Raw genomic sequence first — 25,137 nt, 5'->3', positions numbered from 1 at the left:
GTGGGGAGCATGCCAGGGTGGGGCTTGGGAGGCCACATGAGACCATGTGGGACCAGGTGGGACCAGGTGGGACTGGTGTTATAGGTTGAATTAGGTCCCCCTAAAAGATAGGTTGAAGTCTTAACCTCGGGTACCTATGAATGCTACCCTTTTGAAAATAGGGTCTTTGCAGATGTAATCAAGTTAAGATGAGGTTGTTGGGGCGGGGGGCTGTTTAACCCAGTGACTGGCATCCTCATGAGAAGGGGAAAAGCAGTGTAGACAGAGACACTTGGGGACTGTCCTATAACGACCCGGGCAGGAGCTACACATCCCAAAGGAGCACTGAGGATGGACGGCCTTCAGTGGAAGTCAGCAAAGAGCAGGACAGGACTCTCCTCAAGCCTAGAGGGAGTGGGGTCCTGCCACACCTTGATTTCCGACCCCAGCCTGCAGAACTGGGGAGTTTCTTTGTGGTCTTTGGTTAGGCAGCCCTGGGAACCTAATCCTCTTGGTCAGGAGTTAGGTGGTTTTTTCTGGATGTGAGAGAAACAGCTGGAGCTTCAAGCTGGAGCACTGTGTCATTTGGCATCCGCAGGGAGAATGTAGTGTGTGGTCCCAAGAGGACCTGATAAAACAAAAACAGGGAGCCACTCAGAGGAATGAGATGTTGGTGCCCTGAACCAGAGTGGTGGCAGTGATCTTAGTGAAAGTACCCTGAAGGCAGACACACAGGACTTTTGGGGGCTGAAGGACGATGGGGTCTCAAGGTGGCCTCTGGCTTCTGCTGCTGCTCCTGGATGGGGGACTCCATGAGCCGGGTTTCTCCGTCTGGAGGTCACAGGTGAATTCCTGAGTGGTCAGGCGTGAATGTGGCTTTATCAACAGCTGTCACCGTTGTGGCCCATCTCCTGTGGTGGCCACGGTGAGCCCTTGAGCAAGAACCTTCCCTCACCCTGCCTGGCTATAACGACTGTGTCCTTCAGGCCGGTCTCATTAGTAAATGTCTTCTCTTGTGACCACAGAGGAGTGAGGTGGCATGACAATGTCTTGTTATCCTTCTCTCCAGTCTATAATGAATCAATCTGGCATTAATTTGTTAATCATTGGCTAAGTTTATTGGGGGATGGCTTGGTTTCATTATTGCCCTGCAGAGAGATAAATGCAAGACTTTATTACTGTGAAAACACACTTAACATTTTTTAAAAGATGTCACTATATGCTAATGGCACTTTGCCCTGACTGAAGGAAGCCCTCTGTGGGGCCAAGTTGCTGCTGCCTTTTTGTCTTGTAAAAGCTTCTTCTTTGGAAATACATGGGCTCCTGACTGGTGCGCTGCTTGCTTATGAAAACTGGGCCCAGATGCCCTGTGGTGCCTGTGATCACGCTTCTGTTCCCTTTCCACGGGGGGGGGGGGGGGGGGGGGGGGGGAGGTCCTGGGAAAAGCACCAGACCTCCCATCCAGGCATCGGAGCCCCTTCCTGCTCCTCAGGCCTTGGCAGACGGGAGGACTTGGCATCTCTCACTGTAGCTTGGCCCTCATTTTTGCATACGACATTTTGGAATGTGGGTTCAGGTTGATCCAGCTGCTATCTGGAAGGACAGTGGCTGGCTGAGCAGCTGAGAACATCTGCTCGAGGTCTAGCTGCCTGGGTTCCAACGGCGGCTGCACTGGCTGTTGTTTTTGTGACAAAGTCCCTTGAGGGCCTCCAACCTCATGATGGAACCTGATCACAAATGGCGGCCCCCTGGGCAAGTTCTGGGATGAACTTGCCCAGGCCCTAGCACCCAGTGTGTACTTGGCTGTGTTCTTGGGGTCCTGGGGGAGGATGCATCTGAGGATCCCAACAACCAGTTGGCATCTGGGCCTTTGGAACAGGGCTGGCGGTGAGTCAGGGCCCTGTCTTCGCATTTTCCATCTTGGCGGTGACTTAGTTGATAACTTGGTCATATTATCTTCCTTCTCCTGAGGACAAAAGTTTGGAAACATTCTAATGTGGCCTTGGAAGGTAGGGAGAAAATTCCAAGATGTGTCAAGTTATTGTCTGTCAGTGACCTTGAACGTGTGAGAGGACAGAGAAGGGCAGAGGCACAAAGCCCGCTGTGTGAGGCCTGGCAGGTTTCTCCCCCAGCCACTGGACCTCAGAGTATCAGTCAGTGGAGGGGGCGGGGGTTGGTGCCTCTGGGGTCAGGTGTTCGACAGGCCTGGGGCATCTGACCTTCCCGGAGTGGGCATCTGAAATAGGATTTGGTCAGTCATCCTGGGACAAAAGGATCTGTGGTGCTACCTGATAATTTAAAGGTGGGGTTGAAGAGTGTGGCATCAGGACGGGGGTCTCTGCTCCTAAGGTGCCGAAGCCCCTGGCCCACCCTGCTCAGGACTTTGAGGCTCTGATTCATGGATTTACACCCATCCCTGCCTCCGTGTTGATGGGGGTTTCGGGTCAGTGCAGTTGACCTGTGGAGAGTGGGGAGGAATGAAGTGGGGTGCAGAGATCTCACACACCCTGGTAGGCTTTGGGCTTCCTTCTTGATAGTGACCCATTTGGGGAGCCCGGCCATTGTTTTGTGGTTCAGGATGCCCGGCTCTTCTGTGTCTTTTCTCAAGCTGGTTTTTATCAATCTAAGAGCCCCCGAAGGATTTAGCGGAGGATGGGGAATAGGAAGTGCTCCCGTCTGCTCCACCAAATGACCTTCCTGACAATCTTCCCGGAGAGGGATTATCTGGTTTAGGGTCTTGGGAAAGGGAATGTTGGATCCACCAAGGAGAAGTGGTCCTTCCGGCCAGCAGGCGGGGAGATTCTTGCCCAAAGGATTGATTGGTTTGGGTTTAGAGCAGAGATGGGGCTCACGAGGAGCTGAGACCTCCGTGTTGGGCTTTTGAAATGACCTTGACAGTCACAGGAAGTGGGGTTGTTACTTTTGCCTATAAGAGTGATACCAAAATCATCTCTGTAAATTTTCCCAAGGATCTTATCCCATGTAGATCTACAGGTACGTCCCTGGTGAGCAGAGACTGTATGATATATTCTTGTTATCTGATTTTTAATTTTTTTATTGGCCCACCATAATTATATGTAACAGTGGGATTCTTTGTTATGTATTCATACACACACAATATTCTTAGGTTGTTTTCAAATAAAAATGCTGGTTCTGAAGAGTAAATAGCTGGACTCTGCTGTTACCAAGGGAACCCAGGAGACAGAGGTTGACCTCTGTGGGACCCCTGATGGGCCAACCTGTTGTCAGGGTGGGGAAGAAGAGAAAGGGGTCCCCATGTCAAGGATGGCAGTGGAGGTCAGGAAGCAGCGGTAGATGGTTCCTGAGGACCATCCGCCAAGCTTTTTCTGTAGAGGACCATCCAGTAAAACTTTTAGGCCTCATGGGCAAAATTAAAGGTACATGTAAGAGACAAAACAGATTTTTTGTTGTTGTTGTTGACAAGACTCAAAACACAGTAACAGTACTCCCCCCCCCCTTTGTGGTATGAGGGACCCTCTATCACTTCTCCCTATCCTCAGCCCTTTTAATTTTTTACTTAGATAGGGTCTCACTAAGTTGCTCAGGATATCAGCAAATTGCAGAGGCTGGTCTTGAACTTGTGATCCTTTTGCTTCAGCCTCCCGAGTTGCTGGGATTACAGTCATGAGCAACAGTACCCAACTTTTTTTTGTTTTTGTTTTTTTTTATACGAGGAATTGAATCCAGGGGCACTTAACCACTGAGCCACATCTCCAGCCCTTTTTAAAAATTTTTTATTTAGAGATAGGGTCTCGGGCTGGGGATGTGGCTCAAGCGGTAGCGTGCTCGACTGGCATGTGTGCGGCCCGGGTTCGATCCTCAGCACCACATACCAACAAAGATGTTGTGTCCGCCGAGAACTAAAAAATAAATAAAAAAAATTATCTCTCTCCTCTCTCTCTCTCTCTCTCTCTCTCTCTCTCTCAAAAAAAAAAAAAAAACACCTAAGGGCGGGTGCTTTAAAAAAAATAGAGAAATAGAGATAGGGTCTCACCGAGTTACTTAGCGCCTCACTAAGTTGCTGAGGGTGGCTTTGAACTCACTGTCCTCCTCACCGTCCTCCTGCCTCAGCCTCCCAAGCCACTGGGATTTGGGTGTGCTTTATCGTGCCTGGCCCGTCCCCAACTTTTTAATTGAAATGTTTAAATAGTTTTATCATTAGATTGATTGCAAGTGTTCATCAGTAAAAAGTACTCTTAACTCAGAGGCCATATGAAAACGGGGCGGGGGGGCTATCATTTTCTGACCCTGTTCTAGAATCAATCTATTGCTGGCTGTTAACCAGACTCTGCTTATGTTATCTTACTAAACTCTTCAACAATCCAAGGAAATATTAGTGTTTTTTTCATTTTACAGGGAGGACAGGAAAGTGAGAATGAGGGGGATGGGCTTGTCCAAATTGTCCATCTCTAAGTCGGCAAGATTCCTGCCCAGTCAGTGTGAATTCAGAGCACAAGTTCGTAGTCACTAGGCAAAGGCACCCACGGGAGGGTGAGCTGAGATCTGCCCCCGATGGTGACCACGGCCATTATGAGATGTTGGACCTCTTAACTACTCCTGATTTTTATTTATTTGCCTTTTTATTTTCGTTTCCTCCCCCATCTATCTGTCTTTCTGAATGACTGCTACTATGACTCTGTAAGCAAAAAGGGTTGGTGGTTGCTGTTTAGGGATTTTTGGGTGCAGCCAGAGGAGGCGGGAAGGAAGTTGGTTTGGGTTAAGCATCTCTAGTCTGAAAATCTGCAATAGAAAATTCTCTAAAATCAGAAACTTGCTGGGCTTGGTGGCACTTGCCTGTAATTCCAGCAGTTTGGGAGGCTGAGGCAGGAGGATCGTGAGTTCAAAGCCAGCCTCAGCAAAAGTGAGGTGTTAAAGTGAGACCCTGTCTCTAAGTAAAATACAAAATAGGGCTGGAGATGGGGCTCAGTGGTTGAGTGCCCCTGAGGTCAATCTCTGGTACAAAAAAGAAGAAAAAGTCTGAAACTTTGAGCATGACGTGACACTCCCAAAGTTTCAGAGTTTTAGATAGGAGATGCTACACCAATCAAGCCTGTGCCAATATTCCAAACTCTGGAAAAACCCCCAAATCTGAAATACTTCTGGTCCCAAGCATTTTGAATAGGAGATCCTTAGCCCATACCCCCTCCTGTGTATTAAGGGAGGGCAGAGGAAAGTCCCCAGGGAATCCGGAGGGTGCTGTTAGCCTCATTCAAGAAAGCAGACTTGCCTAAAGGCTTGATAGGTGAGCCGTGCTCTGGGAACACTCCATGATTCAGAGGCCCTTTGGGTTCTTTTTTGATTTTTTTTTAAAATCCTTCTCATTACTGTAACCAACTCCATTTCTTGCTGAGAACTGTGCAGGTCCAAGGTCCCTCCCAGCTGGTTTCTGGGGGTCCACACTATCCATTGTTAAGCCACTGGGGCCCCCAGACCACCATTTGGAAGACCTCAACGATGAGTCTGAGTCACATTACCTCTGCTGGCCTAGGCGTTGGCCACTGTGCTCAGAGGTGCCCTGTGCTTATCTGGATGCCTGCCAGCCTCAGGCACACCCTGGGACCTGCTGGTCCACATACCTAACCAACTAGCCACGTCCCTAACCACTCACCAGTAACTGGGGAGGAGGCACCTGAGCGCCTCTGGCTCAGTACAATCCTGTCCCCAGACCCTCTGTGGGAAGTGAATGACTCTAGCAGGTCTCCTGCAGCATTTGGAGCCAGCCCCTGTTTTGTTTTGCTTGGTCTGGTTCTGGGGATTGAACCCAGAGGCACTTTACCACCCATCCACATCCCCAGCCTTTTTTTTCTTTTTCTTTGGAAAATTTTTTTAGTTGTAGATGGACACAATACCTTTATTTATTTGTTTATTTTTATGTGGTGCCCGGGATTGAACCCAGTGACTCACAGCGTGCTAGGCAAGTGCTCTACCACTGAGTCACCACCCCAGCCCTATTTTCATTTTGAGACAGGGTCTCGCTAAGCTGCTTAGGGCCTCAGTAAGTTGCTGAGGCTGGCCTCCAACTTGCCATCCTCCTGCCTCAGTCTCCCAAGTGGCTGGGATTACAGGCGTGTGCCATTGCGCCCAGCCAGCTCCAACCTGACAAGCATATTGTCAAGAGTGCTGTCCTTGCAGACCCACTATTTCTATAGTCACACAGTGGCCTCAGGGAAACAGGATGTGCTAAAGTAGGCGCTTGCGCCGAGGGGCTCTCTCTGTGGGAAAACCTCCCACAAGTCTCTCACTGGCCTAGTTCTGCTCAGAATTCTACAACCTTAGATTTATTCCTTTGGCAAGTTGCCCTTTCTGGAATGTTCTTTTTAAAAGATACTGTCTCTGGGAGAGGGAACACATGATGTTATTTTGGTATGAGCAACTGTTACAGATACCATCTTTTAAAAAATTTTCTAATTGACAAATATTTCTAGGTCTCTGCAGATGAGCCACCTCCATCTCCCTCTTCCCCTCCTTCTTCTTTTTTTCTTTTGATGCCGGGGATGGAACCCTGGGCCTCCCACATGCTGGGCATTTGCTCCACCATGGGGCTACCCTCCAGGATGGCAGACCTTCTTTCCATCAAAGAGTCCATGTTAGGTGCCCTGGGCACAGCAGCAGACAGCATTTCCAGGGAAAAGAAAGAGATTCAGAAACGTGAGGGGGACCCCAACAAGACCTGGCAGTTTATCCAGTGCTCCCCACAGGCCACTCTCTTCTGCGTCCTCCACCATGCTCGCTCACTCAACAGGCACAACGCTGTGGCATCGATATCGCCATCACCCCCTTTTACCGATGGGGAAACGGAGGCTGAGAGAGGGCAAGTCGTTGGCCCAAAGCCACACAGCTAGTGAGTGAGGTTTCAAGTTAGGCTTGGAACCAATGTTGCTTTCTTTTCCGTGTGGTACTGTGCAAGGAGTCCCCAAGGCCACCCCCCAGGAGAACTCACAGAACTCAGTGTGTAGAATGACTTGTCACAGTGGAAGAATACAGAGCAGCATTAGGAGAGGGGGAAGCATGTGACATGAAAACCAGGCAAGAGCTTCCACCTGTCTCCTAACAGAGTGGTGCAGGATACTCTTTGATCCTGTAGCGGTGACATGCGTCAGATGCCCACCAGATGATCTCCCTGGAGCCCCAGGGCCCAGGGATTTTTAGTGGGGGCTGGTCTGCCTACACTGCACCCAAATTCCAGAGTCCCAGAGGGAGACCAGGTGTTCAGCAGAGCCCCGTTGTACTGTGGAAGGTGAGCTCAGGGATGGGTGGGTCCCTGGGACCCTCCCACATCCAGGTTCCCAACAGAGCCAGGCCAGCCCAGCCAACAGTGTGGCAGGGAGCAGCCAGGCTTTGTGTGTTAATCTTTTCTGCACAGCTATCCTTCCCACGTGCTATGATTTTTTTTAAAAGGGATACAATTTATATTTTTCTTCTTTGTCTAAGGGCTTATTCTGCCAATAACTCTCACAGTCATCCAGGATTAATGAGGGTGTCATTTGCTATAGTGTCGATATTCGGTAGATACTGGCTTCTCCTTGGCGCTGTGGCACACACCCGTAATCCCAGCTCCTCAGGAGGCTGGAGCAGGAGGATTGCAAGTTCAAAGCCAGCCTAGGCAATTTAGCACGACCCCAACTCAAGGAAAACACCTGGAATCTAGTAGAGGATCACTTCTGTGTCTGTTAGAGCCCGCCAGGAGCTCAACCGCATGCTCAGTGATGCTTGCCTTCCTTGTCCTCCTGTCACCGCAGGTGGCCCCTATCAGATCAAGGTCAACATCTCTGCTGCCGGCATCCTCCCCAATGGCACCCTCTACACTGCCAAGGGCTCCCAGGTGGACTTCAGCTGCAGCAGCGGCTCTCAGCCGCTGCCCGAGGTCGAGTGGTCCTTTAGCACCCCTGTCAGGTCGGAGTCCTTGGGAACAAACCTGACGGTCAACTGCTTCACTCTCTTGCTGATGTCACAAAACCTCCAAGGGAACTACACCTGTGTGGCCAAGAACCTGCTCAGCGGGAGACAGCAAGAGGTGACCACGGAGCTCCTGGTCTACTGTGCGTAAGAGTCCCCACCCTCTGTGACAGCATCTCGTGCCTCCTCCTTTCCTCTGTGCAGCGTTCCTCGTCTGCTGGGTGGGTCCTGATGGTCTCTGTGGGTCCCTCAATACACACCTGCGCCGTTGGGGCTGCTGCTGTCACATGGGGAGACACCCCTTCTGGATACTTGCCCCTAACCAGGGATGCAGGAGAGTCCCTGCGAGCCACAGAGGGGACAGTGCTGAGCTGTGGGCAATCTTTCTTCTTTTTTAACAGTGCATTTTAAAATGTACGACACATTGGCACTTAATACATTCCCAGTGTTCTGCAGCCATCCACCTAGTTTTGTGTCAGCTCCCCATCACTGTGACGAATTCCTGGGATAAGCAACTTATGAAGAGGAAAGGTTGATTTTTGGAGGTGTCGATCCATGGCCAATGGGCCCCTGTTGTTTGGGCCTGGGGAGGTGCAGTCCATCATGGTGGGAGCTATGGTGGGAGGACTCTATTTCCTGGCAGCAGGAAGGGGAAGGGCCTGAAGCCTCCCACTAGGTGCCACCTCTTAAAGTGTCCCCTGCCTCCCAGTAGCACCCAGGCTCCCTGTTAGGAACCAGCAGTTGGAAGTGTTCATTTTGGAGATGGGGATCCACCAACCCAACACTCCTGTACACAAATATCATGGATGCAAACCACTGCAGAGATACTGGGGACACTCATAACCCGTGCCAATGAAGGGGAATGTCGGGACAGGAAATGAGGGACTTTTTATCTTTTATCTTTGTGGTGCTGGGGATTGAACCCAGGGCCTTGTGCATGCGAGGCAAGCACTTTGTCAACTGAGCTACATCCCCAGCCCCTATCCAGAGCTTTTAGAGGTCTCCATGTTCTCTGTTATTAATGACATTTATAGTATATAAAGTTTATAGGAATCATAGGTGAGCATAAAGAAGAAAATAATCATTCAAAGTTTTATTTTGGTACATTTCCAATAATTTTTCTTGTAGATGTTACATGTCTATTAATATAAGAATATAAAAATCCAAATTTCTTATTTCTTAATTATGTTGGTAACAGGGATTGAACTCAAGCCATTTCCCAGGGTCTCACTGAGTTGCTTAATGCCTTGATAAATTGCTGAGGCTGGCTTTGAACTCGCAATCCTCCTGCCTCTGCCTTTTGATCCTCAGGGATTACAGCATGCACCACCACGCCTGGTCCTCTTATTTATTTTTTTTGACTGAGGATTGAACCCAGGGTGCTTTACCCCTGACCTACATCCCCCGTCCTATCTTTTTTTAAATTTAAAGACAGTTTTGCTAAGTTGCCAAGGACTGCTGGCCTCAAACTTGTGATCCTCCTGCCTTGGCCTCCTGGGTAGTGGGCACCATTATGCTCAGCTTCAAATTTTTTTTTCTGTTTATTTATATAACAAAATCTACAACAATGCTTAACAAATATACATATTGACTCTATATATTAATTAATAAATCTCCACCAGCGACTCCATGTCCTTCATTTTCCCTTGTCCAGAGGCAACCACTGTCAGTGCCTAGGACCAGCTCATCCAGGAGAACTTTGGGATCATGGACATGCTCTGCTTGTGGCTCAGCTCTTTGTCACCTGTGGTTAATTGTAATACACATTGTAATTTTGTGTAATTAATTTACATTTAAATAGCCATACATGGCTGGAGAGAAATGCAAAGATGAATGAGACCCAGGTCCTCAAAGATTTAATACAGGCACCAATTCGTGCTTGGTGCTATTTCAGGGTAGACTCACTGGAGTTGGTGCTTCTCGAGGCCCTGGCTCTGGAGCTCCTAGTGCCTGCCCCACGGCTACTGCCATTCAGCCCTCGCTCCCTTGTGTTTTGCAGGGCCCCCTCCGTCAGCTCCTCAGTGCTCGGCAGAGATGCTGTCAGGATCGTTGGCACTGAATCTCACCTGCCACTGGGATGGGGGATACCCTAACCCTAACTTCCTGTGGACAGAAGAGCCAGGAGGGGCCATCGTGGGGGAGTCAGAGCTGGGGATGGAGCTGCTGAACCTGTCTCAGCTGTCGGATGGCAAGAAGTTCAAGTGCGTTGGGAGCCACATAATGGGGCCAGAGTCCGGAGCCAGCTGTGTGGTACAGATCCGTGAGTCTGGCTTGCTGTGTCTGGGGCTGGCCTTCACCCGCCTTCCTTTCTTCTGAGAGAATCCTTTGGAAGTAGTTCTGGGAAAGAAATCCCAGTGGGTCAGAGTGAATGGATTCCTTCCCTTTCTTCTCTCCTTGCACTTTATGCTTCCTTCCTTCCAAACTCTAGAGATGCCTGGTTAAGACTCTTGGTTCTAGTTGAAGCTGTTTTTCACTAGACGGATTTTATTGAGCCCCTGCTGATACAGGCATAGTTACTACTCGCTGAAGATGGAGAGTTTGAAGGAGACAGTCAAGGCTCATTAGTTCTCTCTTACGTAACAAGTTACCCCCAAACTTAGTGGCTTAAGACAATAATGTCCATTTGTCATCTTGTGACTTCTGTGGGTCAGTGTTAGGGTTGTTTATCTCATCTCCATAATGGCGAGGTCTCAGCTAGAAGCTGGAAGGTTAGGGAGCTGAAATCATGGGACAGATGCACTTACAGGGTTTTTTTTTTATTCATAGGCCTAGCAAGTTGTATCCTCTCCATGTGGGACTCTCCTCAAGGATGCTTGAGTGCCTCCCAACATGGCGTCCACTTTCCCCAGAGCCAGTGATCCAAAAAGCTTCCTTGTTTACCAGGTTGCCCTAGGAGATGCACGGCAGCCCTTCTGAAACAGTGTATTTATGAGAAAAACTCACTAAGTCAAGCCCACATTTAAGAGGAGTGGAGAGATTTATTAGGCTTCACTTTTGGAAGGGAAGAGTGTCAGAATTTCTGGAACCTGTTTTAAAACCAAAACCATTCTTCTTAGAGTTTAAATCCTGGGAGGGATAGGGACGAAAGGAAGTCAGGAAGTGCAAAGCAAGTGGGAGAGGTCTCAGATAGTGACACTTATGGAAATAAAATGGTATGTGCAGAGAGCCCTATGTAAGAAGGGCCACTTTCCCTTGGTCAGCAGGGAGGTCTCTTGAGGTGGAGTCATTTCAGCTGAGAGGACTAGTAAGTGGTTGAAAGGTAACACTGATGTCACCTCAGTGAACATGGCACAGCATAGCTCCCAAGATGAGGAAAAGTGATGTTTTAGGGGTTCCTGAGGCTCAGATCGACCTCTCTCTCCCAGGGCAAACACTCTACCCCTGAGCTACACTCCCAGCCCTGTTTTACTTCTTAAGAAATGGGGTCTTTCTGTGGTTTCCCAGGTTGGCTCAGCTTCTGGTCTCAAGCAGTCCTCCTGAGACTGCTGAGTAGCTGGGACTATAGGTGCGTGTCTTTGTGCCCAGTTTTAGTGGCAGAGATCTATGCACTGAAGACTCCAGCTCGCCTTGGGATAAGCCACTGCCTTGGCCAGCCCAGATGTGAAGACCCCAGTATTTCTTCCACGTCTTGGGGATCTCTGAGGGCCCCCACTCCTTCCTCCCCACCTGCCTCACCCACAGCATCCTCCTCTTGGGGTAGGTGGGTGGGCAGCTCAGATTTCAGAGGCATGAATACTCCACTTGGCAGAAGTATAGTCAGGTACATGACCTGTGGGGGGGGGGGGGCTATAGGGAGGGGTCGCCAGGGCATGGTTTAAGGATAAGGGAGCCATTTTTGAGATTTTGGTTTGGGGGCCCTGAAATACAGACAGTATTGCTGAGACTTGTCACTGTTGCTGGCTTTATGACCCTGAAGGAGATCTGGGGTAACCACAGAGAGGGGAGATGGGATTCAGAAGCCTGACCGAGGGTCCAAGGAGGAGAGCTCACATGGGAGTGTCCCAAGCAGACCCAGCTGGGGATTTCCTTCTGTCAACCTGACCTTGAGAGGGAGGCATTGAGGCCATCCCAGCCTCCCTGGCCCTTTCCCTCTTCTTCTTCCCTTTTCCCCAGGAAGCAGCTGTGGAACCCTGGACTCTTCTTGGGAGCAGCTGCTGAGGGGAGCTTGCCTTCCCGCTCCATGGCAGGAGGCCCTCTGGCCTCCTGGACTTAATAAATTCCCTCCCCGGGAATCTGCTACCTCCCCCAGAGGTGTGCATTTTGAGGACAAGCTTCTTGTTCAGAGAACACAAAGGGGTCACTGTCACAGCCCTCCTAGCTCCCCAAATTGGACCCAAAGCCACAAGACTGATGTGTTCTAAGTTCTTTAGGGCAGATGTCTATGTCCTGACCTCTAAAACCTATGAATGTTGTCTTACATTGCAAAACGGACTTTGCTGATGTGGTTAAGGGTGTGGGTGGTGTCATTCTGGATTATCCAGGTGGGTCCAAAATAACGTCCAGGGTCCTTATGAGAGGGAGGCCGGAGGTGAGAGTCGGTAGTAGGTGATGTGATCCCAGAAGCAAGAGCTTGGTGCAAATCAAGGAAGGGGCCACGAGCTGATGAGTGTGGGCAGAGCCCCAAGAAAGTAAAAAAAAAAAAAAAAAGCAAGGAAACCAATCTCAGAGCTTCCAAAAAGGACCAGCCCTGCCAACACCTTGATCTTAGCCCCATGAGATAATTTCAGACTTCTGACCTCCAGAACTCGGGAGATTCATTTGTTTTAAGCCACTAAGTTAGTAGCAATATGTCACATCAACGACAGGAAACAGATACAGGTGCCCCTTCTCTTGAACAGCCTCGCTGGACTGACTGCGTGTCCATGTTGGGTATGATGAGTGTAGTTATTTTGCAGAGACTCCCACAGTGTAGAAATAAGATTATACGAGGCCTACAAGGCTTGGGTTCCAGGCTCACCCAGAGTTACCAGCTTCTGTTCTGCCTAAAAGCTTTCCAGGTTTTAGCCCCAAACCCCCCATATTCCAGGAACCTTCCCAGTCCTGAGAAAACTGAGACAGTTGGTTGCTCTTATATCTTAGCTACATCTCTTATTTCATCGTGTGACTTTGAGCTTAGCTCTGGCTGGGCCTCGGTTTCCTTATCTGCAGATTGTACGGGAGTGAGTTGGGTAATATCCGTAACAGCTCCTGGTGATTCCTCAGTGAATGTCGGCTGGTCCTATTCTGTCAGACCAGGTGTGATGCTCACCTCCTGGAGACGCTTCATCAGGAGGAAATCATAGGAATGATTCAATCGAAGGAACTCAGGCTTGAGTGTCCTTAAACATTTCTCTTTCTCTACCTTCTTCTGGTCACCCAGGGGGTCCCTCCGTTTTCTCTGAGCCCATGAAAACTTGCTTTCTGGGGGGCAATGTGACGCTCACCTGCCAGGTGACTGGCGCCTACCCCTTTGCCAAGATCCAGTGGCTGAGGAACCTCACGCAGCCCGAAGTGGTCATCCAGCCCGACAGCCACTACCTCATTGCCCAGAGCGGCCAGAGCTCCTCCCTCACTGTGCGCAACTGCTCCCAGGACCTGGACGAGGGCTACTATGTGTGCCGGGCTGAGAACCCTGTGGGGGTGCGCGAGGTGGACATCTGGCTGAGCGTGAAAGGTGAGTAATGGGACTGGCCCCCGGGGAAGAGGGTGGAGAGCCTGAGAGCAAGCCGCACCAGCACGAGGACAGCCTGGGACCTCCCTGAACATGGCCCTGCTAACTGGGAGACAGCATACCTCCTGCCTGTGGTTTGCAAGGGGGCTGGGGGAAATGACTGTCCAGGAACATTCGCTTAGGCAGCAAAATTATATCATCTCTCACAACACCACAGGACGTGGGTGCCCAGTGTATGTCAGTCAGGAAGCAGGACAGCCAAATGAACAGCCGAGAGGCGACTGTCCCACTTAAGGTACAAGGGCAGTGTCGAGACTGATGAAGTCACCTGTAAGGTCATGGGACTGGATTCAGAAGCGATGGGACCAAAAACACACCAAAACTTGAATTTCAGAAAAACAAGGAATATTTTTAAAGTATACATCTGTAAACATCGCATAGAACATACTTGTGCTAAAAAGTACTTTTTTCATCTGAAATCCAAATTTCATAGGGCATCCTGGATTTTATCTGCAACCCCATTTTGAAGCCCCTTCCCAATCTTATTTTTATTATTTTTTGAGAGAGAGAGAGAGAGAGAGAGAGAGAATTTTTTTAATATTTATTTTTTAGTTTTCGGTGGATACAACATCTTTATTTTTCTTTATTTTATTTTTATGTGGTGCTGAGGAACAAACCCAGCGCCCCGCGCATGCCAGGTGAGCATGCTACCGCTTGAGCCACATCCCCAGCCCCCCCCAATCTTATTTAAAAGACAAAGCAAACAACAACAACAAAAAGCCACTTTACTACCTTAGATACCTGTGTTAGTTAGCCTTGTGTTGCTGTGGCAAAATACCTGAGATACACAACTTGAGAGTACGAAGGATTTATTTTGGCTAATGGTTTTGGTCCATGATCATTTGGCCTCATCATTTTGGGGAGACATTTAAGATCCAAACCGTATCCGTACACATTTCCAAATATTTTTTTTTTTAAGTTTCAAAAAATGGTTGTTATGGCTACATACCTTATAAAACTATGGAGCTACTAAAAAGACCAGTGGTTGCTAAGGGTTGGTGAAGGAGGGGGTTGGATGGACACAGAGCATTTTAGGTTAGTGGGAATCTTCATGATAAGTAGGGATGGACACTTCTATTATGCATCTATCCAAACCCATAGAATGTAGAACACCAAGAGGGAGCCCCAGTGTAAACCACGGTGTCTTGGTGTAGATTCATCAGTTGTGAAAAAGTACTGCTCTAGTTGGGGTGGGGGGGTTGTTTGTGGGGGGATGGGATGTGTGGGAATTCTCTCTGCTTTCTGTTCATCTTGCTATGAACCTAAAACTGCTCCAATATTTTCTTTAAAGAAAAGGTTCTCCTGTCCCATATATATTTCTTTCTATTTTTTTGTGACTTGCTTTTTTCCCCTCCCCCTCTTGTTTCTAGGATTTATTCATGCTGATGGTTGTAATCATACTTCATTATTTTTTACCACTGTATAATGTTCCATTGTGTCATTATTCCACACTGTCATTCATTTTTTGGTTTTTGTTGTTGTTCTTGTTATGATAGTTTTTCTGTGAATGTCTTTTACTTAGTTCATATACATGTATACGAGGTACCCAGGCAGATATTTCTCTAGGACATGTAAAGGGTTTATAGGGTACATGCACTTTTATATTTATGAGATAATGCCCAATTATTTTCCAAAGTGGTTGTTCCAGTTTCTGTTCCCTCTAGCAGTTTATAAGAGCATTGACTTGTTCTGCGTTTTACCAGCAGATTTGTGATTTTTGCCCAGCTAGTGTGTGAAAAATGGGACCTCGTTGTGGTTCTCACTTGAATTTTCCTGATTACTAAGAAGGTTTTGAGCCTTATGTGTATTAGCTATTTGTGTTTCTTCTGGTAAGGAGATTTGTGTGTCTTGACATTGTTTTCTTACAGATGTAGGAGTTCTTTAGAAATTTCTCTTACTGATTCCTTGTTAGTTTTACATGTTACAGACATCTCCTTTTAGTTTGTTGTCTCTTCCATTTTATGATTTCCTTTGATTAACAGAATATCCTCAGTTTAATGTAGTTGACTTTATGAAACTTTTCGAATATCATTAGCAATTTTTATGTCTTAAGAATTGACATATTCTTAAAGATATCCTTCCCTATCCCAGAGTCATAAAGACATTCTCCTGTATTCTCTGCTAAGAGTTGTAACATTCTGCCTTTCACAGTTAAATCTCTAGTGACCATGGAATTGATTTTAGGGAATGGTGTGAGGTAGGGATCATGTTTCTTTCTTTGTCCCCCCCCCCCAGTTATCCAAATGGATAACCATTTGTTCTAAAACCATTTCTTGAACTGTGATTCCTCTGCTCACTGTTCTGTTATGCATCCAGCATCTCTGTATGAGCGGGCAGATGCCTAGACTCTCCACGCTGTTCCATTGATCACTGTGTTTACCACGGCACTGATAATGCACACCCTCACCATGTCTTGAACACAGCCTTGATGTCTGGTTGGCACAGAGATTTTAACTTCCTAGCATTCTTTCATATCATGTGCTTCATTTGATTCCCACAAACTCTGAGGTTGGGAGATGAGGTATTCTGATCATATCACAGAGAGGTCATGTGCTTTGCTCAAGGTCATGAAAACAGGTAAGATGAGAGCTGGACTTTGGCAGAGAAGGGGAGGTGTTCTTTCCTAGTTGCACACGTATCAAGCTGAAGAGTCAGTAGTGTGCTTTGTCTTTACAGAGCCTCTGAACATCGGGGGCATTGTGGGAACCATCGTCAGCCTCCTCCTGCTGGGACTGGCCATTGTCTCAGGGCTCATGTTGTATTATAGCCCCATGTTCTGCTGGAAAGGTAAGGACTTCTTGGGTCTCTTTGCTTCTCTCTCTCTCTCTCTCTCTCTCTCTCTTTTCCCTTCGTACTAGGGATTGAACTCAAGGGCACCCGACCACTGAGCCACACCCCAACCCTAGTTTGTATTTTATTAGAGACAGGGTCTCACTGAGTTGCTTAGTACCTTGCTGTTGCCGAGGCTGGCTTTGAACTCGTGATCCTCCTGCCTCAGCCTCCCTGGTGGCTGGTATTACAGGTGTGCACCTCCACACTTTGCCTTTCAGGCTTCTTAAATAGGTGCGGGTTGGGGAAGGAGGCCCTGTGACACTCCGACCCTCCTGAAGTCCCATTGTACAGAAATCTTCATTGGGTCAAGATGCACAGTGATGAGGCACCTAAGTTCCATCCTTCAACACCCTGCCGCCTCTCATGTTGGGTCAACTTCTCATTTGTTTATCTCCCCACCCCTGGTTTATCTTTTGTAAATGTTAGTTTGTTTAGGAAATTCTGTGAGGCTGCACTGCTGTTACTGGATATTAATTTCTTTTCCCTTTCTCTCTGCAGCAGGAAGCACTTTCAGGTGAGTATTTCTTATATCTTCATGCTGTTTGCTCCCTTTCATTAAGTCAATAGTGGCAGTTCCCATGGAGGAGCCACCGTGTGCCTGACACTGGACTCGAGCTTCAGGAGGCGTTACCATAAACCCTCTTGTGACCTCTTCAGGGGGTGGTGGCATTTCCACTTTCCTGAGAAGGAAACAGAGGATCGGGGAAGTGATTCCTCCAGGAGGCACATGGCAGTGTCTGCCTTCTGATCCAGATCTTGTCATGCCCAGCGTCGGTGCGCTTTTACAAAGCCAGACCTCAGGGCTGGGCCCACCGCAGACCTGTCATGGGAACATGAAGACAGTGTGCACAAATTAGGGGACAAGACATGGGATGATGTCATGAATCCTGTCATTCGTGCATTTGTTTTATTTAGTTTTCTGAAAAGAAACAAAAGGAAGCATAAGATAGTCTTACAGAATGTTCTGGGAGATGAGTTGGAACATTCCCAGAAGCCTCTTCCCCAGAGGAAACCCTGACAGGGGAAATGTCTCCAAATGGAACATGTGTTTTTCGTTTCCAGAGGTCTTGGATAGAGCAAAGAACTTGACTCTTCTCTAGGATGTATGGACAATTAATACCTCTTTGATGATGGATATTATTGTTCTGGAACCATCTTTTGGGGAAACCATTTCCTTTACTGTCCTGCACTTGAGGGCCATTGTCCCAGTGAATCTCTCATTCCCAGGCTTATTCTTCACAAGAGGTAGCACTGGGACATTGTGGGAAAGGCTTTGGAAGTAGTGGACCTGGATTCAAATTGCATCTGTGCCATTCCCAAGTCCTGGGCCTATGGAAAATTCTTAACCTTCCCTGAGCCTGTTCCACTGAGGAGTTGGGGAGGATGAAACAAGAATATGACACTTCTAGGACTGTGATGGGCCCATGGAACTTACTCCTCCTTTCTTAGGAAATGTGAAGTCTGGTTAGGAAGGCAAAGCTGCTAATAAGCACAGGGCTCTTAAATGCTAAGCAACTGGGCATGAACTCCAAATGCATGTGTAGTGCCAGGCTTTACTGGGGAGTCAAATCAAGGAGGACTTGACCTAGGCCTTGAATACTGAGGAGCAGGAGATCTCACTACGTGGAACTGAAATTAGGGCATTTCAGGAGAGATGGCAGCATTTATGTACATGCTGTGTGGGTAACTGAAATGGTAGTGGCTGGGAGAATGCTGTAGTTGGCTTTTGCATTGCTATGGCCAGAATACCCATCAAGAACAATTTAGAGGACGGAAAGTTCATTGGGAGCTCGTGGTTTCTGAAGTATCTGTCAATAGATGGCTTACTTCTTTGCTCTGGGCCCCAGATGAGGCAGTACATCATGGGGAAAGGGCCTGCAGAGGAAAACTGCTCGGCTCATAGCAGGGTCAGAAAGTGTGTGTGTGTGGTAGGGAGGCACAGGGAAGATGCTCTCTTCCAGGGCGTGCTTCCTGTGACCCACCTCCTCCAACCATGCCCCACCCACCTACAGCTACCACCCAGTCATTCAAACTAGGATGCACTGATTAGGCCACGTTTCTCATGATACAATCGTTTTACCTCTGAATATTCCTGCATTAACAGGAGCTTTGCTATGTGTGTGTATGTGGGGGGGGGGGACACTTCATATCCAAACTATAACAGACAGCATGGTTACTTGCTTAGGAAGCAGAAACAGTAGTAAAGATGCGATCATCTCTAGCAGTCTGTGCCCGCAGCTCTGTGAGGTCAAACCACACCATCATCTCATGACTCAACTGTACTGGGTGCATGAGGACGTTCCCCCCACAGTACTAGGAGTCACAAAGTGTCTGGTGTTGCCTGTTCATCAAGAAAACTAAGATGCCTTCTTGACTGTTTTTCCTGCTTTGGAAATTAGGGGACAAGACATGGGTGATGTCATGGTATTGGTGGATTCAGAAGAGGAAGAGGAGGAAGAGGAGGATGTGGAAGAGGAAGAGGAGGAGGAGGAAGAGGAGGAGGAGACCAATGAAAGAGAAGAGTTGCCAAAAGAAATGCACAAACATGGCCACATTCACAGAGTGACCGCATTGGTAAATGGGAACTTAGAGCAGATGGGAAACGGACTCCAGGATCTACAAGGTGAGCCCTTTCCTGCTGTGACACGGGGATCTGTGCAGTGAGCACCCCTAGAGACCTCTAAGGAGCAAGCTTGGTTTTTTTAAAGGCTGGGAAATATAGCAAAAATGTAATCTAGAACCTGAGAACCTAGTGCAGGCTGAACATTCCAGTCCCCAAATCCAAAATGCAAAACTCTCGAGTGCTGCAATGATACCGTAGGTCTGATGGTTCAATGTATACAAATTCTGTTTTGTATACAAAATTATTACAATATAAGATTGCCTTAGACCGTGTATAAAAGGAATATATGAAACATAACTCTATTTTGTAATTTTTTTTGGGGGGGTACTGGGGATTGAACTCAGGGATGCTCAACCACCAAGCTACATCCTCAGCCTTTTTTTGTATTTTATTTAGAGACAGGGTCTCACTGAGTTACTTACTGCCTCACTAAATTGCTGAGGCTGGCTTTGAACTCATGATCCTCTTGCCTCCAGAGCAGCTGGGATTACAGGTCTGTGCCACCGCGCCTGGCTAGATTTTGTATCTTGACTTGGGTTTCATCCTCAAGATACATGCAAATTCCAAAATCTGAAATATGAAACCTTCCTGGTCCTTAGCATTGTAAAGAATACTCAATATGTATTAACAAACACAGAAATCCAGGTGACAAATGCTCATCAATGCCTGCTCTGGGAAAGGCACAATATTGGCATTGTTGGATAGAAAAGAAAGACCCACAGTGTCTCTGTACAGGGAGCTTTATAAGACCAGTTGGGATAAACAGATGGAAACATATGTGGAAAATTGAAACGGAAGCAAGATTTAACCAGTGCTTTCGAATGGCAGGAGAGGAGCTGTCACAGGAAGGATCAGATTAATTGCCTGGTGGCTGATGTTTAAAAATTACAGGACCTCAGAGGAGGGTGAGTGCTCAGAGGGCAGTGTCCATCAGGAGTAGCTTTGTAGAGGAGGTGAAGGTGGCGCAAGTCTTTAAGAACAGTGGAATTGGGGCTGGGGATGTGGCTCAAGCGGTAGCGCGCTCGCCTGGCATGCGTGCGGCCCGGGTTCGATCCTCAGCACCACATACAAACAATGATGTTGTGTCCGCCGAAAACTAAAAAATAAATATTAAAATTCTCTCTCTCTCTCTCTAAAAAAAAAAAGAACAGTGGAATCTCAGTAAGAGAAAGGAGGAAGTGGATTTAGGGGAGGCAGGAACCAGGAGCATGGTGGGTAAAACATTAGGCAGATCTAGAGGACTTTGAATTAAGAGAACAGGAGAATGAACACCCAGCCCATGAATTCCCATTCCGTGGCTCCTCAGAAAAGAAGAAATCAGGACAGGCATGGAAACAGTCACACTCTAGAGGTTACTCAGTCGGGTCTCTTTTCCTCCCCTGAACAGATGACGTCAGTGAGCAACATAGTGACATCATTCAAGAAGAAGACAGGCCAGTCTAAAGAAGAGGACTGGCCATTGCTGTCTGGAAAGTGTGGGAGGCTCTGCGGAGCTCTTCATTCAGCTTTGACCCCACTCGCGCCCTGCCGGGGAGTTTGCATTAGCAACACCCGGGTTCTCCCAGCAGAGAAGAAAAGCAGACACATAGCTTTCCTTCCATTTTTTTAAAAAATTGGTTTAATTTGATGTAAGTTTCCTCAATGATGTAAAAATACTGTGGGAAGGAGCCCTTGGGGAGGTGGGGAGCTGCAGTTGGCATCTGAGGTGCCACTTTTGCTGTCACTCTTGGCTCTGTCCGGGCTGCTATACTGTGATAGACAGGGATTTGGAGAGCACACACATGGGGGAAGCACTTGGTCTCAGTGCCCTTGGCCATTCCCCCAGCACAAAAGGGAATACATGGGGTGACAGGGAAACTTCCTGATGGCTGCCCAAGTGAGAAACCAGGCAACGGCAGCTCCCTGAGAAAGGTGATGTGTCTGCTACCAAAGCAAATCAGAGGGAGGTGTTTGGGTCCTACACTCCTGCGCTTCTGCCTGGGCCTTGACTCTCCCATGCTCCATGTGCTTGGCCATGTCTCTTGACCCCTCAAGAGCCTCAGTTTTTTGTGAAATGGGTGAAGACATTCCTACAGGAGCCAGGCTTGTGGCGAGGCAATCTGGGGTGTCAAAGTGCCTAGGAGGTGCTCTTTGCCTTCCTTAGTGGAAGAAAAAAACTGTTCACTGTCAATTAGGAGTTGCCAGACACTTCAGTTCTTTGCAGAATGGTTTCCAAGAGGCCATTGTCAGAGGTCTGGGGGATCCTTTTCCCCCAGGAGGTATGATTCTTTACAAAAGAGGTAGGAACTGATAAGAGGAAGTGCCTTTCATTAGAAACTTACATTTTTACAGAGCTTCACATTAAAAGCCTCCTCCTCAGGGATGGACCTAGGATTAGCTTTCAGCTTTTCTTTCTTCTCTTGCTTTGAAAGGAGGCAAGAGGCAAGAGTATCTGGTGATAAGAACTTGGACAAACCCGTCCACCCAGCCCCAGTTTGTCTCCCCACCTCTGTAATGGGAAAACTTGCATCATCTTAATTCTTAAAAATATTAGGATATACTGATCAAAAACACTAAGTTTCAAATGAAAATGACAAGTGATGAGTTTGGGTTGCTAAAGCTTCCAGTAGATCCTTGGGTGGGTTTTCTTTTCCCCCTAATTCCATCCAAATCCCTTGAAGTCAGGGACCATATAAAGGTGCAATGGATGTGTGCTAAACACGGACTCTGACTTGAATTTGCCCTTGAATTTGTATTCTTTAATGTTGCATATTCTGTTCCAATGGGCAAGACTTCGGGTTAAAAGTGAACTTCTCTTCTCCAGTACCAGAGAGGGAACTGAGACTCCCAAAATGAGAAGCTGGTTTTCTGTAGTAACCTGCAGGTGTGGTTGGGAAAGTCTGTTTTTCTGGAGGAAGAGACTACACTGAGAAAATCACTAGACATGTGCCCTGTTCCCAACTCAGGACATTGGGGAGTCTGGAGCTGGTGACAATTCATATCTCTCAGAAATAGCTGTGAATTATATTTCCACTTGGTTCATTCCTTTGCTGCATAGTAGCTCTTGGACTGGATCACTCTGTAAACTGTTGGTGTCATTTCAGAATGAGATGCTCAGGTTGCTTCTGAACTCAATGGAGATTGACTAGTCTCTCTTTTAGTTTTCCATGACTAAATTTAAGAGTCATTATACAAAGGCATCTCAAAGAAAGAAAAAAAAAAAGACAAAAGTTAGGGGGGGAACCACTAGCTAGGAATGCAATGTTTTGCAATATCACTGGGATGTTTCCCACAACTTCCTTTTGCCCACACACATAACGATAGGAAATAGTTGAGGGTTTTTCCACTACCAAATGGGAGCTTCAAGGGCTTGGTGCCAAACACTGTGAAGCCCTGACCATCTGAGCTGTGAGTGTTGTCACTTATCCGGACCCTGTGTTCACATATATACTCTGGGTTAGTTAAAGAGCCCAGGCACTGAAGTTCTTCACATTTCAAGGATGTATGAAGAATTGGAGCTCTTTTTTTCCCTTTTAACATGATCCACACCCAAGTTCACAAGCCTGTCAACAGTAGGTTACAGCCTTTGTGTGGCAAAGTCCAAGCTGGACTGTTATCTGCATGTATTGTTAATTCCAGACCATGAGATACTATTTATCAGAACCAGGAAGGTAAACATTCCAGGGCTGTTACAATTACATTGCTTTTCCTCAAAAACTGTTGAACACTGGGGAGGGGGCTCTGAAGTCCTGCGGCTTTGATATTAGCTCCATTTCTTACAAGCACATACAGGACCTATTACTGCAGCTGGGAAATACGTGATGGAAAATTTCTATAACCTGTGCACTGAAACCTGGAGAATCATGGTTGCTGGGCAGAATTTATTATGATGCAATAAGTGCCAACATATATTCTCATTATGGGACTGGCTAGAAACTGCTGCAAAGAAAAATAAGCAGATTCCTCTGCATTATTTACTTTTAATATTTGGTGGGTAAAGTTAGGAGAAATTAGTTATGAGTTTATGGATTTTTTTAAGATTATGGAATAAAGTTATTTTTAAATAAATGTTTCAGCGATTTTTGATTTAGAGCCGACTAGTAAATGTAAAGATTTGATTAAAACCAGTTTGCCAGACTAAAATAAAATTTTTTCCCAGCTGTCCTAATATTGGAAATGATATTGTTCCCGTCACTGTTTTTATTCTTTTCCATGATTATACATATGGAATACATCAATATATACATTAGCTGGGTACTGTGGGGGCTCCAGAGGTTTAGGCAGGAGGGATCACAAGTTCAAGGCCAGCCTCAGCAACTGAGTGAGACCCTGTTTCAAAATAAAAGGGCTAGGGATGTGGCTCAATGGTAAACTGACCCTGGGTTAAATCCCTAGTCCCCACCACCCAGAAAAACAATAAAGCATTGCTGGGTAAAATCTGCAGGCCCCCAACTCAGAAAAACAAAAATCAACAGTTTTGCTTGCCTATCATTTTACACAGGGCCTTGGGTTCAGTCCCCAGCATCTCAAACAAACAAACCAAAAAAAAAAAAAAAAAAAAAAATCCCATTAGGACCTGAAGACTCCGGAGAAGTGAGGAATTTAGGAGACAAAGAATGAAGAAGAGAAAAATGGCAGAGGTTGGGGAGTGTAGGAAACTGACTGGAGCCATATTTTTTTAAAAAGTGGGAGGGTTGGGCAAAGGAGATTGGGAATAAAATTGGAATCTAAGGAGGCTAGGTGATAGAGAAAATAGGAACCCAGGTAGAGGAGACCAACACTGGGGCTGAGGATAAAAGGGTAGGTTCAGGGTTGGGTGAAAAACGCCCAGCGAAAAGGGGAGGAGGAAAACGGGATCTGGCAAGACTAAAGTGAGCAGCAAGAAACGGGCAGGCAGCCAAAGAGAACAAGGTGGATGTGAAGAGAGCGGGGATCCAAAACCGAACTATAGGGCGGAACCAACCACAGGTGTCACTCGGGTGGCCTGAGAAGAAATGGGGCGAAGAGGTGATGCTCCTGAACCTGAAGGGTGAACCGGCCTGGGTTCACAAAATAGGCACCGGTAAAATAACCAAAAACATTAAAACACGAATTAAAAACACGGGAAACAGGGCTGGTTAAAAGGCACATAAGTTTAAAGACCAGGAGAGAAGGAAAACAGGGAGTAATAGGAAGGAGGGAGACTGACCCAAGTTAACGCTGGAACCGCGGGGAAAACCTGGCGAAAGAGAACCCGGCAACCTTAAGTGGAGAGCATTTTGGAGACTAAAACGGGCTGGACGCAGTAAGAAACTCCAAGGCCATCAACGACTATTGGGGACAGGGCAACTTAGAAAAGCCATCTTTTCAGTTTCCTTTCCTCACTTCTCCCCGGGCTCCTTAAAGTTCCGAGGCGAGCCAACTGACCTCAAAGGGGCAGTGCCTAAGGCTAGGTAGAAAAAAGGCGGACGAGGTGACACTCTCGGGGGAGGGGGCTCAGTTCCTCGCACCTGCTCTCACCCCCCCACCCCCGCCTCCCGTACCACCCTCGGCCCACTGCTCCGCGACCACCCTATCTCCACTCCGGCCCCTCTTCCCCCACCAGGCCCGCGCCCCACTTCCGTCCTCCACGCCATTCCACCTGGGTCCCGCGCCCCACTATCCCGTCGGCATTCCCCAGACTCCGCTCTCCAACTGCCTCTCGCCCCCCACCTCCTCGACGTCCCCGGCCTTTCTCTAGCTCTCATCGTCCCCTTTCCCTGCGCCCCCCACCCCACGACGCAGGTTTTAGCTAGTTCGTGAGCCCCCCTGCCCAGTTTCTCCCGGTTCGCGACCCCGACACGCCCGCCCACAGAGCGGGTCACGCCCGCGTTCCTCCCAGTCCCACGCCGACCCCTCGCGGCCAGCTCGTTTTACGCGGTCTCGGCTCGGCCCCGCCCCCGGCCCGTCTCCTTCCGCCGCGCTCTCGTCCCCGCCCTCGGCCCCACCCCGTCTCCTTCCGCCGCGACTCTCGGCCCCGCCCCGTCTCCTTCCGCCGCGTCCCCACCCCCCGCTGTTATCCTGCCCGCCCCGCCCCCGCGCGTCCTAGCCCGCGCCCGCCGCCATGTGACGGGAAGCA

General features: G+C 48.0%; 1 protein-coding gene across 2 annotated transcripts in view; it reads left to right on the top strand.

Moving 5' to 3' along the window:
• The window catches only part of VSIG10 (V-set and immunoglobulin domain containing 10), a 33,221-nt gene extending 9,655 nt beyond the window's left edge, over positions 1–23,566 (top strand). The window contains exons 2-8 of one of the 2 annotated variants that reach the window (XM_081283408.1): positions 7,740–8,039; positions 9,896–10,156; positions 13,256–13,549; positions 16,283–16,393; positions 16,937–16,952; positions 18,838–19,061; positions 20,449–23,566. In XM_081283408.1, coding sequence (XP_081139534.1) covers positions 7,740–8,039; positions 9,896–10,156; positions 13,256–13,549; positions 16,283–16,393; positions 16,937–16,952; positions 18,838–19,061; positions 20,449–20,504 — 1,262 coding nt within the window. In that variant the 3' untranslated portion in view covers positions 20,505–23,566. The remainder of the gene's footprint in view (positions 1–7,739; positions 8,040–9,895; positions 10,157–13,255; positions 13,550–16,282; positions 16,394–16,936; positions 16,953–18,837; positions 19,062–20,448) is intronic. The other variant, XM_081283407.1, reaches the window with a different exon arrangement.
• Positions 23,567–25,137: the final 1,571 nt, after the last annotated feature.

Source organism: Spermophilus citellus (assembly GCF_964194105.1).
Source record: "Spermophilus citellus genome assembly, chromosome: 3".
In the NCBI taxonomy this organism is placed as follows: domain Eukaryota; kingdom Metazoa; phylum Chordata; class Mammalia; order Rodentia; family Sciuridae; genus Spermophilus; species Spermophilus citellus.
This window is presented reverse-complemented; position numbering and strand designations above follow the sequence as displayed.